General features: G+C 44.1%; 1 protein-coding gene across 3 annotated transcripts in view; it reads right to left on the minus strand.

Moving 5' to 3' along the window:
- DERL1 (derlin 1) overlaps window positions 1-16,126 on the minus strand; it is a 113,520-nt gene that overhangs the window by 87,450 nt on the left and 9,944 nt on the right. For 2 of the 3 annotated variants that reach the window (XM_027132357.1, XM_027132355.1), the window contains exons 2-7: window positions 15,808-15,919; window positions 12,359-12,423; window positions 11,261-11,287; window positions 10,622-10,717; window positions 8,476-8,528; window positions 6,878-6,988 (exon numbers count right to left, since the gene is read on the minus strand). In XM_027132357.1, the coding sequence (XP_026988158.1) occupies window positions 6,878-6,988; window positions 8,476-8,528; window positions 10,622-10,717; window positions 11,261-11,287; window positions 12,359-12,423; window positions 15,808-15,919 (464 nt within the window). Of the gene's footprint in view, window positions 1-1,201; window positions 3,452-6,877; window positions 6,989-8,475; window positions 8,529-10,621; window positions 10,718-11,260; window positions 11,288-12,358; window positions 12,424-15,807; window positions 15,920-16,126 lie in introns of those variants that run through there. The other variant, XM_027132356.1, reaches the window with a different exon arrangement.

Raw genomic sequence — 16,126 nt, forward strand, 5'->3', positions numbered from 1 at the left:
CTGGGCATAAACCGTACATGGAAGGAATTACATGACATGATATTCCCCTCAATTCCAATTAGAATCACCAGAGCCACTCTGGAAAGCAAGCAAACTGCCAGGAGACACATATTCTCTCAGCCCAGCCTTTCAAGATACTAACGGTGAGAAGTCCAAGCAGACAGGGGTGAATTTTTCCAAAGGTTAAGGTTTGTTAAGTGAATGTTGAAAATTTCAAAGGGGCCGGGACCTCAGAAAGAGTTGGCAACAGATGCAGCTGTTGGCAGCTGCAGCATCACCTATTACATCCGTGTTCTTCAAAAGGTAGCTTAGAACACAGTGATACTGGCAATGTGCTATCCTCCAAAACAAGCAGGACTGTTCCTATTTTCTCGGTGTTTCTCCAGCACCAGAATAGGGGTGCACAGCCCTGTTCCTTCCCATCACCCAACTTGTGATGAAGGAAGAGAGCCTGCCTAAGGCCGGGGCTAGACTTGGATGGTTCAGGAGTGTCACTGCACCTGCCTTTCACAGTCCATGGATCCTTAGAAAGAAAATACAGAAAGGGGATTAAACTAATTCTGTCCAGTTCCAAGACTCAGACCCATGGGTGGAGGTGACAAAAATGCTATACAGCATACTGCCATCAGATATAACCCCTAACCCAATGTTCTGAAGCATCCTGCTTCCTTATAATGAAAACCTAAAAATCCTGCTTCCAAGAATTAATCCTACAGGTATTTTCCAACACGTGAACAGAAGGAGGTACAAAAATGTTTGCTGGGACTTCCCTGGTGGCGCAGTGGTTAAGAATCCGCCTGCCAATGCAGGGGACACGGGTTCGAGCCCTGGTCAGGGAAGATCCCACATGCCACGGAGCGTCTAAGCCCATGCGCCACAACTACTGAGCCTGCGCTCTACAGCCCGTGAGCCACAACTATTGAGCCCGCATGCTGCAACTACTGAAGCCCGCGCACCTAGAGCTTGTGCTCCACAACAAGAGAAGTCCCGCTCACCGCAACTAGAGAAAGCCTGCGCGCAGCAACAAAGACCCAACGCAGCCAAAAAAAAATTAAAAAAAAAAAAGTTTGCTGTGCGGCTATAATAGCAACACACACTGGACACTCCTCAATGCCCACCAAGAGATGACTAGCTACATAAATTACGTCATATCTAAAAGAGTCAGCAGAGTAGGGATACAGAAACTTAAGACATACAACCATGAAGCTGTACATTTTAATTTACAATTCTTACCAATAAAAAGGATTAGTTACAAAACGGGAATTTCTCTATACAAAATTAGGATTTATTTTCTTTCACAAAGAGAATCTGCTGTCATGTCTTGCCTTGCCAAATCAAATCTCAAATAGCTTGCTTAGCTAAAGTTATTCCCCAAAGATAGGTAATCCAGACAAAATTAATAAAAATTATCAGCTTCTTAAATGTGTTTAAGAGGAAGAATTTAATGAACATTTTGCCTTGAACTGAAGAATTCTAAGGAATACTTGTAACCTTCAGAAAGACTACTGCTCTCAGGCAGTTGAGCTGCTGTGACAGCGTGTAGGAGACTAGCTCACTTACCGTGAGAATCTTCTTACACATACAATGAGTCTCCACTCCTGCACAGTGAGTGCAAGTATGATGTAACAGGAAGAAGGGTTTCTAAAATTTTACAAGTAAATTTTATTCTGGCCACAGGTCAACAGCAAACATATGACAGTTAGGGTTCAGATTCTCCCCGCCGCCTATTTTACCATATAAATTAAATATGAAGAGGTACACTCGAACAAACTTCATGAAAAACGAGGAGCGGATTTCAAATCCCCACTTCCTAGAATAACACACGTCACTGCTTCAGAGCGGGGCGAAGAGTCATACTCTTAGCACACAGTGTCTCCTGCACAGAACCGCTGGTCAAAATGTTCAAAGCCTTCTCTAGTTGACTCAAAGTATGGCAGCCACTCAGCACTGCTCCTAGCAGTTTGCTTTCAGAATAAAAATATAAAATAAGAACCTGTGTGAAACGTCACAGCCTTCAAAAAGCTATCCGGTGACAAGCCTAGCTCTGATGGAAAAAGCCCACCTGTAAAAAAAGGAGCTGTGGGTGAAGATGGTCTGATGTACCTTCATGACTCGAAATAAAAAAGCTCCTCAAACACAGATGATTCTAAAGCCATTACACCCAAAATCACGTGATTCACTTAGATGTGCTTACAACAGCTTCTAAATAAGATCTACATACAGAGGAGCTGCACCCTCCTCACAAGTAACTGAAGCATATGGCCATGGGGGTGGGGAATGGGGGCTCGGTTTAAAAAAAAAGACAACTTAAAGAGGGTTTAAGGTTCTCCCTCCACTCTACTCAATAAACATACACCCAGAAGGAGAAGGAAGTCAAATCAATCAATGCCCAGGCACCTCTCAAAGAGAGCTTCTCCCTGTGGCCAATGTGCTTTGGAACTTTCTAGCACAATACAAATCCACTACTCTGGGTACACACAGAGCCAGTATGCCCTACACGAGATGCATTGGGATTATGCCCACGGTTAAACACAGCCCCTGTGTAAGATGCAACTCCACTAGGGTTTTGATCACTTAGGATAAAAAAATGCCTAGCAAGGACCTTCAGGCCTCATTAATACTGATCTGTGGTCCTCATTGACTCAGCGGTGCTTTTTTTATCAGAACAGCTGAAGAGGTGGCAAACGGTGGCAACTGATATCAGGCCACGACTATCCCAAAAGCTGAGGAAGCTCTTCATCTGCTGTCCGCCTTCTGCACTACGGTTACGGTTCTGCCACCGTAAAACGCTGGGAACAAGGCCTCTGTGGCCAAGCCTTGGCAAAAGCCAACAAATAAAGCGAGCTTGTCAGAGGCAGGACCAATTCATGGGCAATCTCCTCTAGCTGCGAGTGTGAGGCTGGGGAAGGAGGAGGCAGGCGCGGGTGCGAGAAAGAGCTAAGAGCCCCCGGGACAGGGGTCTGGTGACCCAACGCCGGATACCCAGCTTGGTGCCAGCAGAGTGGGACCTGCCGAAACCCATGATTCAGATGGAAAAGGAAGAGAAGACACCAAAAACTAAGGTCAGTTCCGAAATCTGCCCAGTTGATATTTGTTCTTCTTAGCAGTAAGGACTTGAATGAGAATCACGAAACTCGAGGAACATGTATTTTTTCTTCAGGATTTAAAAAACTGTTGTCTTGTACTGAAAGACTACATTCAGTGTGGGTCAGGTCCAACAGCGTTAGCTAGAACTCGGTGGTAAAGGTCACCCGGCACTGGGAGGAAACGTCATCTGAGTGGAGGCTGGTGGGCAGGCCAGAGGCCACTCCGTCACTGGTCCCCGAGCCTAAAGCCCTGTCCCCAGTTGTGTCTCCCGCCTCCGCCGTTCTGGTCGGCGGCTCGCCTCATGCTAGCGGGGGGCACACCAAACCCTGACACCCCTCCTCTCCTGCTGGGCAGCCAGCGGTACCTAGAGCAGAGGGGGGGGAAGAAACAAAAGGAGAGAAAAGCACAGTCACTTCTCCACGCAGTTGTCCATCCCATCTCCCTTCCTGGGGTTCCCACGGCATCTGTCACATTGAATTACGTTCGTCTGTGGCCACGGAGAGGCTGAGGACAATGTCTTATTGCACTTTGCCTTTTCAGCACTTAGCTCAATGCCCTGACCACAGAAGTCACTCACTTTTTATGTTTCCTTTTTAATTTACTAAGCTTTCGCACTAACTTCACACTCTAACTTTTTTTTTCCCTGATTATAAAAGCAATTCGTGCAGGAACAGTATGGAAACAAAAATATTACACCCACGAGCCCAACAACCAGAAAGAACCATCTATATAGCATTTTAGTTTATGTAACTATGGCTCTAACTGGCTCAAAGGATACAAAATAAATTCAGTTCCAAAGGACAAATCTGCAGCCAGCGTGTTTGAGCACCGCCCGGCATCACCACGATGCTGCTGGGTTCTTCGGCGTCCATCAAGGGACAGCAGGGAAGACAGCTTTCTGTCCTGGAATTTGGGTGTGTTTTAAAGTTGATTCATAGTTTGCCCTCCAACTGCAATCTTTCTCTCATAGATGGTGGGAAAGCTGAGGCCCGAAAAGGTTAGCTGATTTCTCACCTTACAAATTAATAAATTAAGTCCCAGAACCGCTAAGAAAATGTAAACCCAGGACTCTATGTTCACAATAGTTTTTCTAACTACTTCCCTTCCTTGACTATTAGTAAACTGAGAATGTATTTTAACCTATTCCACTAATCAGATCCTGATGATTCAATTTCTGTCTTGAAGGCAGAGACCGTGATCTGATACCTCTTTTTAAACCCCTCATGGCACCAAGAGCAAACCACGAGGGGTGACTTGCCCACATCAGGAAGCCTGCAGAGTTCAATCTTATCATAAAGCATCTCCCTTACACCAGGTGCTGCATGTTTATAAGTGCCTCTCATCTTCACGACTGCCCTATGAGGTTGGCCCTACTATTACCCCATTTTATAGATGGGAAAACTGAGGCAGAATTGAGCAAAGTTCTTCTAAAGTGACAGACAGGATTCAAACCCAGGCAGCCTGACTCTGGAGCTCGTGCCCCACACCACTTCCTACATCTCACACTTCCGCAGGACACACAGCATGAGATTCAGGTGACAACAGTTAGTGACCGGAGTCCTCATGTGTTTACATCAACCCAGTTAGTTGCACGCTCCCTCCCCAAAGACAATTAAACCCCTTGTAAACAGAAAAATAACTGTGCACAGAAGAGGATCTGTCTACTTTTCTAAGTGGAATGCAAAATAGTGATACGACTTAGAATTCTATAACTCGCATCCTCCCTTTTAAACAAATACGGTTTTATCATTACATCAACATGTATTTCCAAGCGCTGGTTTCCCAACATTCATGACGTTCTGGCACAATAACATTCCTCCAAAGTATGTAATAAATTGGAAGACTTAAAAAAGGCAACACCAAGGCTGTCTTGCTTTGCTTCTTACTCTGAGACAATATGGAAGCCATCGCCACTGCTTAAACAGATAGTGAAATTAAATGCAAGTAATTAGTATAAAAAGATACCCAATTATACATAATCAACAAAGATTTATGGTAATTTCAAAGCAGTTACTGCTTTTGCAAGGAGCTACATTTTGTCATCTGATCTTTATGCAAAATTTAACAGAAGGGCTTCCACCAACAGGGAAAGCTCAAGTGGAAGGCAGGCTCCAGTGGGATGTCGATTTTGCCACTAGAATCCCATACACGTTGTTGCCCACAATTGAGAAATCTCTCCAAGCCATTAAGTCAGAATATGGCTGTTTAAAGTAAAATAGTTCTTGGCTGCCCCGCAAAGCAACAAATTTTTTTTTTAATGATGCATCTGCCATCTGACTTGATAAACCTAGATCAAAAATCCAAACCTGCTGTTACTGCGTCCTTTCATAATTAGAAAGCAGACTGGTCATTTGGTTTTTTTTTAGCCTGAAGGCAACTCAAGGCTCACACGAGAAACAAGTTTCTTCTTATGCTCTTAACGAAAAAAACAGAACAAAACAAAACAGGGCTTCCCTGGTGGCGCAGTGGTTGAGAGTCCGCCTGCTGATGCAGGGGACACGGGTTCGTGCCCCGGTCCGGGAAGATCCCACATGCCGCGGAGCGGCTGGGCCCGTGAGCCATGGCCGTTGAGCCTGCGCGTCCAGAGCCTGTGCTCCGCAACGGGAGGGGCTGCAACAGTGAGAGGCCCACATACCGCAAAAAAAAAAAAATACAACAATAGTGTACTTCTCTGTTTGTATACTGTATTTCACCATAAAAAACCTTCCTCTAACCTATAAAAGTAGAGGGAAGGGGTGCCTACTCAAGTTTACTGCCCTCATTGACCCCCTGGAAGAATGACAAACTGGAAAACATTAAAACGAGCAAGATGTGAAAAGGGTTTTTTGCTTTTTTTTTTTTTTTTTTTAAGCTTCTAAGTGCTATTATTGCATACGCCCGACTGGAGATTAAGCATGATTGTCAGGCCGGCTGTGACACCCAGATGGTGATTTCACTTGTCCCGTCTTCGACAGCCTTTTGCTTCACTGACAGAATGGTCACACTACTTGAACGCTTAAGTGTGTCAGCATCTCTGGGGGCTCATCAGAATCCCGCCCCCCGCCCCAACTTCAGGAGCAAGGCTGAGAGCTTGTATTTGCTGAGCATCCGCTACTGTGCTGCTAACGGTAAAGCCTACCTCCTGCAGACCCGTGAGACAGGGCCTCCCCGCAACACACAGACTCGCAAACTAGAGCTCGGGGGATTTACTAAGTCACTTTCACAATATATGAACTGGTAGACGACGGGAATGGGATTCCAACCCAAGTCTGTCTCGAAACCAAAGCTGTGCCCCTGGCCTCCTCACTTTAGTAAACTCTGCAAACAGAGAAAGAACACGCACATCCTCCCAGGGGGCGGGACTATACAAGCCTCCCATCTCTCATTTTAACGCTGAAAAGTCCTTTAAACATTCTGGTCTATAATACTGAATATAAAGATGTTTTAAACTGCTAACCAATGAGACTACTTACCCTCTTACCCCTTCCTCAGGCAAAATCTTAGGTAAAACTGATAACCCTGTCACCCTGGCCCCCTGCTGCACACACCGGATGCACACAGGCGTGCCGCCCGCTTTGCAGGGCCCACGGCTCCCCGGGACGCCTGAATCTAGGCTCAGCGGCCCCTGGCTACGAGGGCTCCAGGAGAAGACCAGGCCTTGGCTTGGAGTGACCTGGGCAAGTCCCTGGTTGGCTCACATTGCTCCATCAGACTGAGAGGGAAACCTCACCCCTCACAGAGTTTTTATCAGGATGCTGACAAACACGGACAATAAGATGATTATCAAACGAGAGGGGGAAGAAACACTTACAAAAACTGAGGCGTGGATAGAAAATTCCTTCCTCCCAAGTCCATTGGGTATCTGAACATGAGGAAGAAATAAAGATGTCCAACAAGATTTCCAATTAGCTCATTGATGACCCTGCAAACAGAGAGCCAAATGAGTTTAAAGACATTCAAGCAGTGAAGTGAGACACAGCAAGTTTTAGCTAATAGCAGAGGGAAGAGATCCTTCGTGGCAGCCTGCTTCTGGTCGCTGGGAGTCTGTGACAGCTCGACAGTCAGCCCTTTTATAAAGTCTGAGAGGCACAGGCATTCTGAATGAAAAGCAAATCCGTCCTGCTGGACCAATGGGGTCTGTGCTCTTCAAGGCCAGCTGCCCCTCTGACAACTCTTTCAAGCCCCTGCCCATCCTCAACATGTTGTTTTTGCTACTTCCTGCCTCAGGAGTTGGGGCAAGCCGCAAAGCAAGCTTTTGAACGCTTTCAGTCACGAATACCATATTTGCAAAACGTGGGTAAAACTGAAGGCTGGCAAGAGAGAAGCATGGGAGTAAGGAAAGGAGGGATGAAAAACGTCCACTCCCTCGTTCCTGGAACCATGGATCACGTCTCCCTCACCTCTTGGGTCCCTGACTGTAAGACATCACAGAGATCACTCTGGAAAGCTGACCTTCACCTTGTAATCCTAAAATAAACACTGCCCTTCTTCAATCTTCCCATGGCTGACACACAGGCCACTTCAAGGTTTTACAGATCAATTCTTACTGTTACATATCCTTCTCCGCCTCCGCCTGCAACATGATTCCTCTTAGGGACAAATCACCGTCTACAACTGCTCCCAGATTCTGCCCTTCTGGGCAGCAGGGCAGTTTTACCAAGCCCCAGACTTGCTCTACTCTAAACAGAATCTGTTTACTCGATTCATTCCCTTCTCCCTGTGGATATGCAGCAGAAGTTAGGACCATATAGAGCAAAGAGGTCATCGCATTAAGAACTAGCACTAGCAAAATCCGTTTAAAAATGTTAAAAATATTTTGTGGTGTAAGAAACAGGAGTTCTTAGAATAACTGCATCTTGAAATCCTCCTTCCAAAATTCTGACTGGATGCATTCAAGATTTTCCTAAGTCTCAGGTCTAATTCCAGACTAGAAATTTGACCCTGTTTGGCCCAAACTTCTATACTATTAAACCACTGACAAAACTTCCCATCTGAGAATCTGTGCATTTCTGTGACTGGTGAGCAGTTTCCAAGGCATTCTGGAAATGCCTTAAGAATTAAAAAAACAGGAATTTTACGCACAGAGTTGGCTTGGATAAAATTAGGTCTGTATTTGCTCAATCTGGACAGTGAATCCAGAAATAAATATTTATTCAAAAACACATATATGGAAGCATACTATAACAACAAACAACAACAATAATAAAAAAACCATTCAGTGCTAAATGTGCTTAAAGCCCTGCAATTTTAATCAATTACATCCAAATGAAATTGTTTCAAAAGTATAAGGTACCAAGGTATCAACGTTGAGATTCTTTGAAGTGTTATAAAGATTAGAGAAGGAGGATAAAGAATAATGGAAGTCTTCCAAGGGTTAGTTTGCAATTAAATAAATCTAATATCACTTACGAGCCTCCGATGATATAGTTGAATCCAAGGATAACCCAAGGTAAATAACAGGCCTAGGAAAGAATACACACAAACATGAATACACCTACAGAGGATACAGCTGCTAGGGGGCTGAAATGGGGAAGGTTCTACTGAGAAGGGCTTTTATAACACACCACTGTAAAGCAATTATACTCCAATAAAAATGTTTAAAAAATAAATAAATAAATCCTTTGGAAAGTCACTGCAAAAGTTCCTTTTAACAATCTAGCATCATTCCTACTGTTTCAAGCCTTCTTATTTATTTATTTATTTATGGCTGCGTTGGGTCTTTGTACTTTGTCTAGTTGCGGCAAGCAGAGGCCACTCTTCGCAGCGGTGTGAGGGCTTCTCATTGTCGTGGCTTCTTTTGCTACGGAGCATGGGCTCTAGGCACATGGGCTTCAGTAGTTGTGGCATGCAGGCTCAGTAGTTCTGGCTCGCAGGCTCTAGAGCGCAGGCTCAGTAGTTGTGGCGCACGGGCTTAGTTGCTCCGCAGCAATGTGGGATCTTCCCGGACCAGGGTTCAAACCCATGCCCCTCCACTGGCAGGCAGACTCCCAACCACTGCGCCACCAGAGAGGTTCCTAGCATCATACTTATTCAGATATTAGCAATTGGAGACAGAGTACTTTGCCCATAGTTTTCAGATCCTATACATACCCTGCTGAATTATAACAAATAGCTTTAGAAAGAAGATGAGTGTCTGGGACTTCCCTGGTGGCACAGTGGTTAAGACTCCGGCTCCCAATGCAGGGGGCCCAGGTTTGACCGCTGGTCGGGGAACTAGATCCCACATGCATGCCACAACTAAGAAGCCCATATGCCGCAACTAAGGAGCCCACCTGCTGCAACTAAGACCTGGTGCAAGCAAATAAATAAATAAATACCAAAAAAAAAGAAAGCAGATGAGTGTCCTATGGATGCTAATAAAAACATGGTCCATAATAGAGTCACATTAAGACTCCTGCCAGCAAATTGTTACCTATCAGCTATAAAACACCCCATCTTTTTAGGTTCTCCTTTTACATATTTCACAAAATTACTTTGAATCTTTATCACATTACACATTGATCTCTTGAACTAACACTCTCCCAAGTAAGACAGCTCTCCAGATGAATTCAACATTTGAGCCCCTGTAAAAAAAAAAAATTAGCAAACAGAACCCTCCATTAAGTAGGGTTGGGAGACCAGAAGGGGGAGCTCTCACGCCCTGTTTCAACAGCAGAGCCCAAGAGGAAGAAGACAGACTTCTTTCCCTGCAAGGACTCAGCCAATGAAAAGCTTTGTTTACCACACCTCTTGACTTCCTTTTCCTCTTTATAGAAAAGCGCTCTCCTTCCCTTTGCATGTAGGGACTTGCTCGTGGCTCACCATGGTTGCAGACCCCAAAATGCAGTTCTCCACTGATCCCAAGTAAACCCATCTTTGCTGCAGAAGTATCTGGCAGCCTATTTACTTGAGGTCAACACCCCTTACCAGTTTCAAGACACCATACTAAGAGCTAAGGGCGTTGCAAAAAACATCGCAAACTGGTAAAGAAAGGGTTACACATCAATAGCTTGAAGGCAGAATGCAGTGACTACTATAAGAACACAGCAGAAGCCCACAGGCAAGACCAATTCCAGGGAGGAGAGGCAGGAAATATGTTTAGTCCCCCACTCAAATTAAGAATGGGCAGGATTTACATGAGAAAGAAAATAAAAAAGATGTTACAGGTGGAAAGCTGTGAGAGAAGGCACAAAGGGAAGTGTTGGGGCGGGGGAGACCAATCTGTTTCAGCTTAAGTGTAAAATACATAACAGGCAATGATAAGAACAGACTGAAAGAGCGGGTTCCACACGAGTGTCCTTCCTCCCCTCCCCCTACCACACACACATACATGAGATCACTCAGGACACATGCCTAAAGGGCCTGAGCTCCAGAGGGAGTGAGAAGTAATAGTCAGCAAAGGCCTCAGGGTTGGCTAAAGAAACCCAGGACTGAGGAGGGGAGAAGGGGCTTGCCTACGGTTTACTGCTCTGTAGTGACCTCTTCTGCACGTGTCAGAAAGTACATCTCTGGGCTGAAGAGAGGGATTTCTGCAAAGACAAATGAAAAGGAAATTTTCCCAGCTAGGTTAGAGTACCTTAAATCGTGTTCCAAACCAAAATGATACAATCATGTCTCTGTTCAGCTGGGCCCAGACATAAAGTACTGACATGATCAGAGGAATCATCAGCAACTGCAAAAGAAACGAACACGTAAAGGCTCCAGATGCACTTAAAACAGAGGCTTAGCGTAAACCTACCTTTTTTTGTTTTTTAACCTCTCCCCTCCAAATAAATTCTCCCATGGTTATTCAAAAAGCAGAAGGAAATTCAACTCATCAGAATTACTTAATCATGCAATGCATGCTTTAAAATCCTCTAATAAAATACAACACAATTATATTATTTGGGATGGATTCAGAAATATCAGGGTCAAGCTCTGTTACTTGGAAAAAGTATGCAATAAAGCTTTACTTACCATGTATTCTCCATTTTTAAAAAATACATATCCACACACATGCACAGAAAACACTGGATAAACCATCGTTCTCAACGTTCATACATTAATACAGAAGCCAGAAATGAGCAAGGACAGTAATGATTTAGGTAACTCACATAAGAGCTTCAAAATACCATATAATTAACCACGCAGTTAATGCAATTTAAACTTCTGTCAAAGGTCATTAACAGTAAGTCTGAAACACATGAAAGGCCAAATAGTTTCAAGGGACACTTACCTGCATATCCATCGCTAAGCCAGTAATCTGGGTTTGTAAAGTTAAAGATCAGACACAAATAAAGCATATTCTACACCTAATAGAAGTTCATTTCATTCCAGTTTTCTGAAGGAAAACACTTTTCTATAGTTCAGGTTGCTTAAAACACCCCGGAACACAAAGGTATCTAATAATCTTCACTGTGAACACGCTATTAAACTATCCGATGACGAGGAAATAGTAGAAATTAACTGCTTTGGCACATGACTCAGTTTGGTTGCCTGTGTCCTCCGTGCCCTGCCACTGTATTTTAGCAGCTCTCCTTCAATTAGGAGATGGAGGGGCATGTGAAACATGCCTCTGAAACAAATAATGCGTCTGTTCACATTCAGGGCTCCACAGCACAGGTGAAGTCCAAAACAATCTTTTTATCTTCCCTTAAAGGAGGGAAAGGGCATCCAGAGTGCCACAGTTTTCTGGCTCTTGGCCAGGTTTCAATGGACACTAAACCCCAAAGCCATTCTGAGCTCACCAACTGTGCACAGGACTTGAGCCACCAAGCCCCTTCTGCTGCTCTCACTATCTGTAAAGGTCTGCGGCCGGAAGGCTGCTGACAGCTGTGGTTGACACACAGCAAGCAGAGAGGCATGCTGTGTCCTTTCCCAGAGCCAGGCACTTACAGAGGGACCGAATTACCATTTAGGACCTCGAGACAAAGACAGCACTAAAGTCAGAAAGGATGCTGGTTGTAAATTAATTTTCTGATAAGGACCACAGCTTTCAAAAGCTATCTCATGGCACGGAATCTCTCTGAGCTGCAGTCAACAAGCTGCCCCACACCAGAACACAGAGAACTGGGAACAAGAAGAGGGAACAGTAATAAAACTCAACCAAATGTGGAAAAACCCCACAAAGGCAATGGTAGGGGAATGCATCACTCCACGGCTATGTGATTTACTACTGCTTTTGACAAGAACTTTCATGATTCTTAACTATTAACTATAGCAAACAAAGATGCAAATACTATCATTTAAAATATTATGCAGATTACTGCCCATTTCCCCAAACCTGAAAAAAAACCTGGTTATTTCTGGCCCAAAATGACAGACGGAAGGATACCACGATGCAAATCCAGTTGAAGAGGAGCATGAATAAATAGTCTGCTGGCCTCCCATCAAAAGCTCCTGGAAACAAAAGTAAGCCAAATGTCATGGTTCAGAATTTCGGAACAAAGAGACTTCTATGTTGAGAAATACTTCAAAAAATTGTAGAGAAAACACAAAATGAGAATATTTTAAAACCACTCCTTGGAAGTAAAAGAAAATTTTAATATATAAAACCGTGTCCACAATTAAGCCCTAAAGTAAAGTTGCCCGGGTGTCAAGGCTGATAATCTGTGTTCCCCTAACTGAATTCCAGTCCATAAAATGCTCTGCTCAACTAGCACGAGCCAAAAGAAACCCAAAGGGAGGACAGTCAGGTCCACAGCTACTGAGACCCCATCTGCTGAAGCCCCTCACAGCCTGCTGGCCTTTCCTTCATGGCTCTCATCATGAGACGGAGACCTATTCGTGATTACCTGGTTAATCCCTTCTCCCTCCACTAGACCATAAGCTCCGTCAGGGGAGGAACCATGTCCGTTCTGCCTACCACTGCGGCTCCTCCACACAACTAGGCTGGGAAGCACTTACTGTTGTTATGACTGGAGACACGCGCACACGTACGCGCACACACACACGCATGTGCACACACACACGCACGCGCACTACCGCACAGTCCAGCACTGGGCTCACCAAGAGGATTCGGTCTCCGTCTTCCAGGACCTCATATTCTAGCAAAGGAAAACAATGGTGGGGGAGTAGGGGGCAGCCACACCTTTCCATTTCCCTGACTCTTCCTACCATATCTGTGAGGGACAAAGGAAAGACCTACACCCTCTTTTGGCAGATGAGGAAGTACAGTTACATGACCAAAGTCACATGGCTTTTAGAAGCAGAGTGAAGTCTAACTACTAGTTGAGTGTTCTTTCTGCTGCGCCACATACTGGGCTTTGTCTTATTACTGGGCAGAACAATCAACATTGGCCCAGCTCTCCCTTCTAAGGATGATCCTCATGCCTCCAGCTGCAAGACTAAGAGAGGGGCGGAGAAAAGAACAAATGACTGTAAGTTCCCTCTATCTCAAACGGTTACCTCCCCCCCCTCCACACCCCATCACAATTACACGATATATATAGCCCATTTAAAAAAAATAATCCTGGGCTTCCCTGGTGGCGCAGTGGTCGAGAGTCCGCCTGCCGAAGCAGGGGATGCGGGTTCGTGCCCCGGTCCGGGAAGGTCCCACATGCCGCGGAGCGGCTGGGCCCGTGAACCATGGCCGCTGAGCCTGCGCGTCCGGAGCCTGTGCTCCGCAACGGGAGAGGCCACAACAGTGAGAGGCCCGCGTAACGCAAAAAAAAAAAAAAAAAAAGACTGGCTATGGGATAACTGTTAAAGATGAGTGATGATTAAAAGGGGCTCATACTGACACATGCTACAACATGATGAACCTCAAAAATATTATGCTAAGTGAAAGAAGCCAGTCACAGAAGGACACATAAAATGTCCGAAATGGGCAAATCCATACACAAAGTAGATGAGTGGTTGCCAGAGGCTGGGAGGAGGGGGAGGGAGGATGGAGGCTGCTGGCTTGGATTTTTTGGGGGGTGATGAAAATGTCTGGAATTAGTGGTGATGGCTGCACAACTTTGTGAAGATACTAAAGACCACTGGGTTGTACACTTTAAAATGGTTAAAATGAGGAACTTTATGTTAGGTGAGTTTTCTCTAAATGAAAAGGAAAAAAAATAAAGAGGTTCATTAACCTTTCTCTCTACTTTTGTATATGTTTGAAAATGCCCCATAATACAATTTTTAACAAGTGGTCACAGATCATCCACATTTAATCTAGAGTTTACTACTGATATAAAAAAAAAATTCCTCCCACAGCTTAACCCTCAATGAAATCATATCAGAGGGGTAGAATGCTAAGCAAGTTGGCAAGGGAGAATGAACATCATATATGCTGGTAGATTTAAGGATCCAATCCCCGATATGGCGGTCAGAGTCCTGGTTGTCAGTTTCACCTCAGCCAAGTCACTTCACTTGCTTGAATCTCCTGTTCTTCCTTTATAAAACTAAGGGAATGGGCTAGGTCCCTTCCAGAAGTAATAGTCTATTACCCCAAACTTTGTATTAACACGGTGATTTCCCTCTTCTTAAAAAGCACCTAACAGCAAATGCCAATTTAAGGAAAAATGATATTTGACACCGAATGTCCAACCTTCTATATCCCTGCAGTTGTGAGACTGATTCACAATTCTCAAGCATATGAGCACTGACTTAGATTTAAGGGTAGCTCAGAATTTTCTAACCTGAGCTAACAGCCATCAGGTTTCTAGTCTCTGAAGTCAGACCACATTTTCAAAATCATTTAGGCTTTGCCAAATTATATTTTGACACAGCAGTCTATCGAGTTATTGCTTCTCAGTATAAGTAACTCAGAAAAGCATATAAGGTATTGTAGAAAATAAATAACAATTCAGTAAGAAAGTTTTAAGAAAAGAATTTTATAGCTTATCCATATAGGTAGTCATACCTGAAAAACTACCATGCTATTAAAATCCTGGCTATATATTTTTTAAAACTTGAGTGCTTCATATTGAGTATAAATGCTCTAACACAGTGAATAATAATTAAAAAAAAAAAAAAGAGGGACTCCCCTGGTGGCACAGTGGTTAAGAATCCGCCTGCTAATGCAGGGGACACAGGTTCGATCCCTCGTCCAGGAAGATCCCACATGCCACAGAGCAACTAAGCCTGTGCACCACAACCACTGAGCCTGTGCTCTAGAGCCCACGAGACACAACTACTGAGCCTGTGTGCCACAACTACTGAGGCCCGCACACCTAGAGCCCATGCTCCGCAACAAGAGAAGCCGCCACAATGAGAAGCCCACACACCTCAACAAAGAGTAGCCCCCGCTCACCGCAACTAGAGAAAGCCCACGCGCAGCAACAAAGACCCAACGCAAACAAAACTAACTAAATAAATTTATTTATTAAAAAAAATTTTTTTTTAAACTTGCATGTTTCAATTACAGAGACTAAGTCTAGGCTTTTACTTGCATAAAGTAGTGCTTTTCAACCCCAATTTAGGAGATATATACACTTCAGCCCAACTGTGCTTTAAACAACAGGGACTGCTGTGTGACAAATGAGGGAGACGTCACATGAAGTGAGAGGCACACACAGGAGATGGACAAGATGTGTAAACCTCTGCTCTTGTATTTTTGTCACCTATAAAGTGGTGACACTGCTGCTTACATCTCATGATGACGCTGTGAGGATTAAAAAACGAATACTCTAAGCGCCTAGTAGACTCCTGGCACAGTCACTACTTACTGCGCATTTACAGCATTATGTCATTTCTTTATATACGCCATCTGCCCTCAAAATTCCTCCAATAAGTAAATACATGGATTAGTAAATCAGACAGAAACAATACTTAAAACAACCACAGATAACATACCTGTTTCGAGTCGTGTAGAGTACTGATATAAGAAATATAAATTGACCAAATAAAGAAATCCAGTTCCTGGACCCACAGGGAAATAAAAGGTGGCAGTAATCGGCCTCCAAATCTGTCCAGATCAAAATAAACACGGCTGTTAGTTTCTCTAAGCTGGGTGTTTTTTTTTTTTTCTTTTAACTAAACAAAATTAACCCTTGAAAAACATTCTCCTCAGTGATGAGAGCTACCAAATGGACATCACCAGTATAATTCAAGAAAACTGAAGAAAAGTTCATATTAGCTACAATGACTTCAATGTGCAAGTCAATGGAATGAG

Source organism: Aethalodelphis obliquidens, unplaced genomic scaffold (assembly GCF_003676395.1).
Source record: "Aethalodelphis obliquidens isolate GAN/ISIS:26980383/991018 unplaced genomic scaffold, ASM367639v1 scaffold41, whole genome shotgun sequence".
Taxonomy (NCBI): Eukaryota; Metazoa; Chordata; class Mammalia; order Artiodactyla; family Delphinidae; genus Aethalodelphis; species Aethalodelphis obliquidens.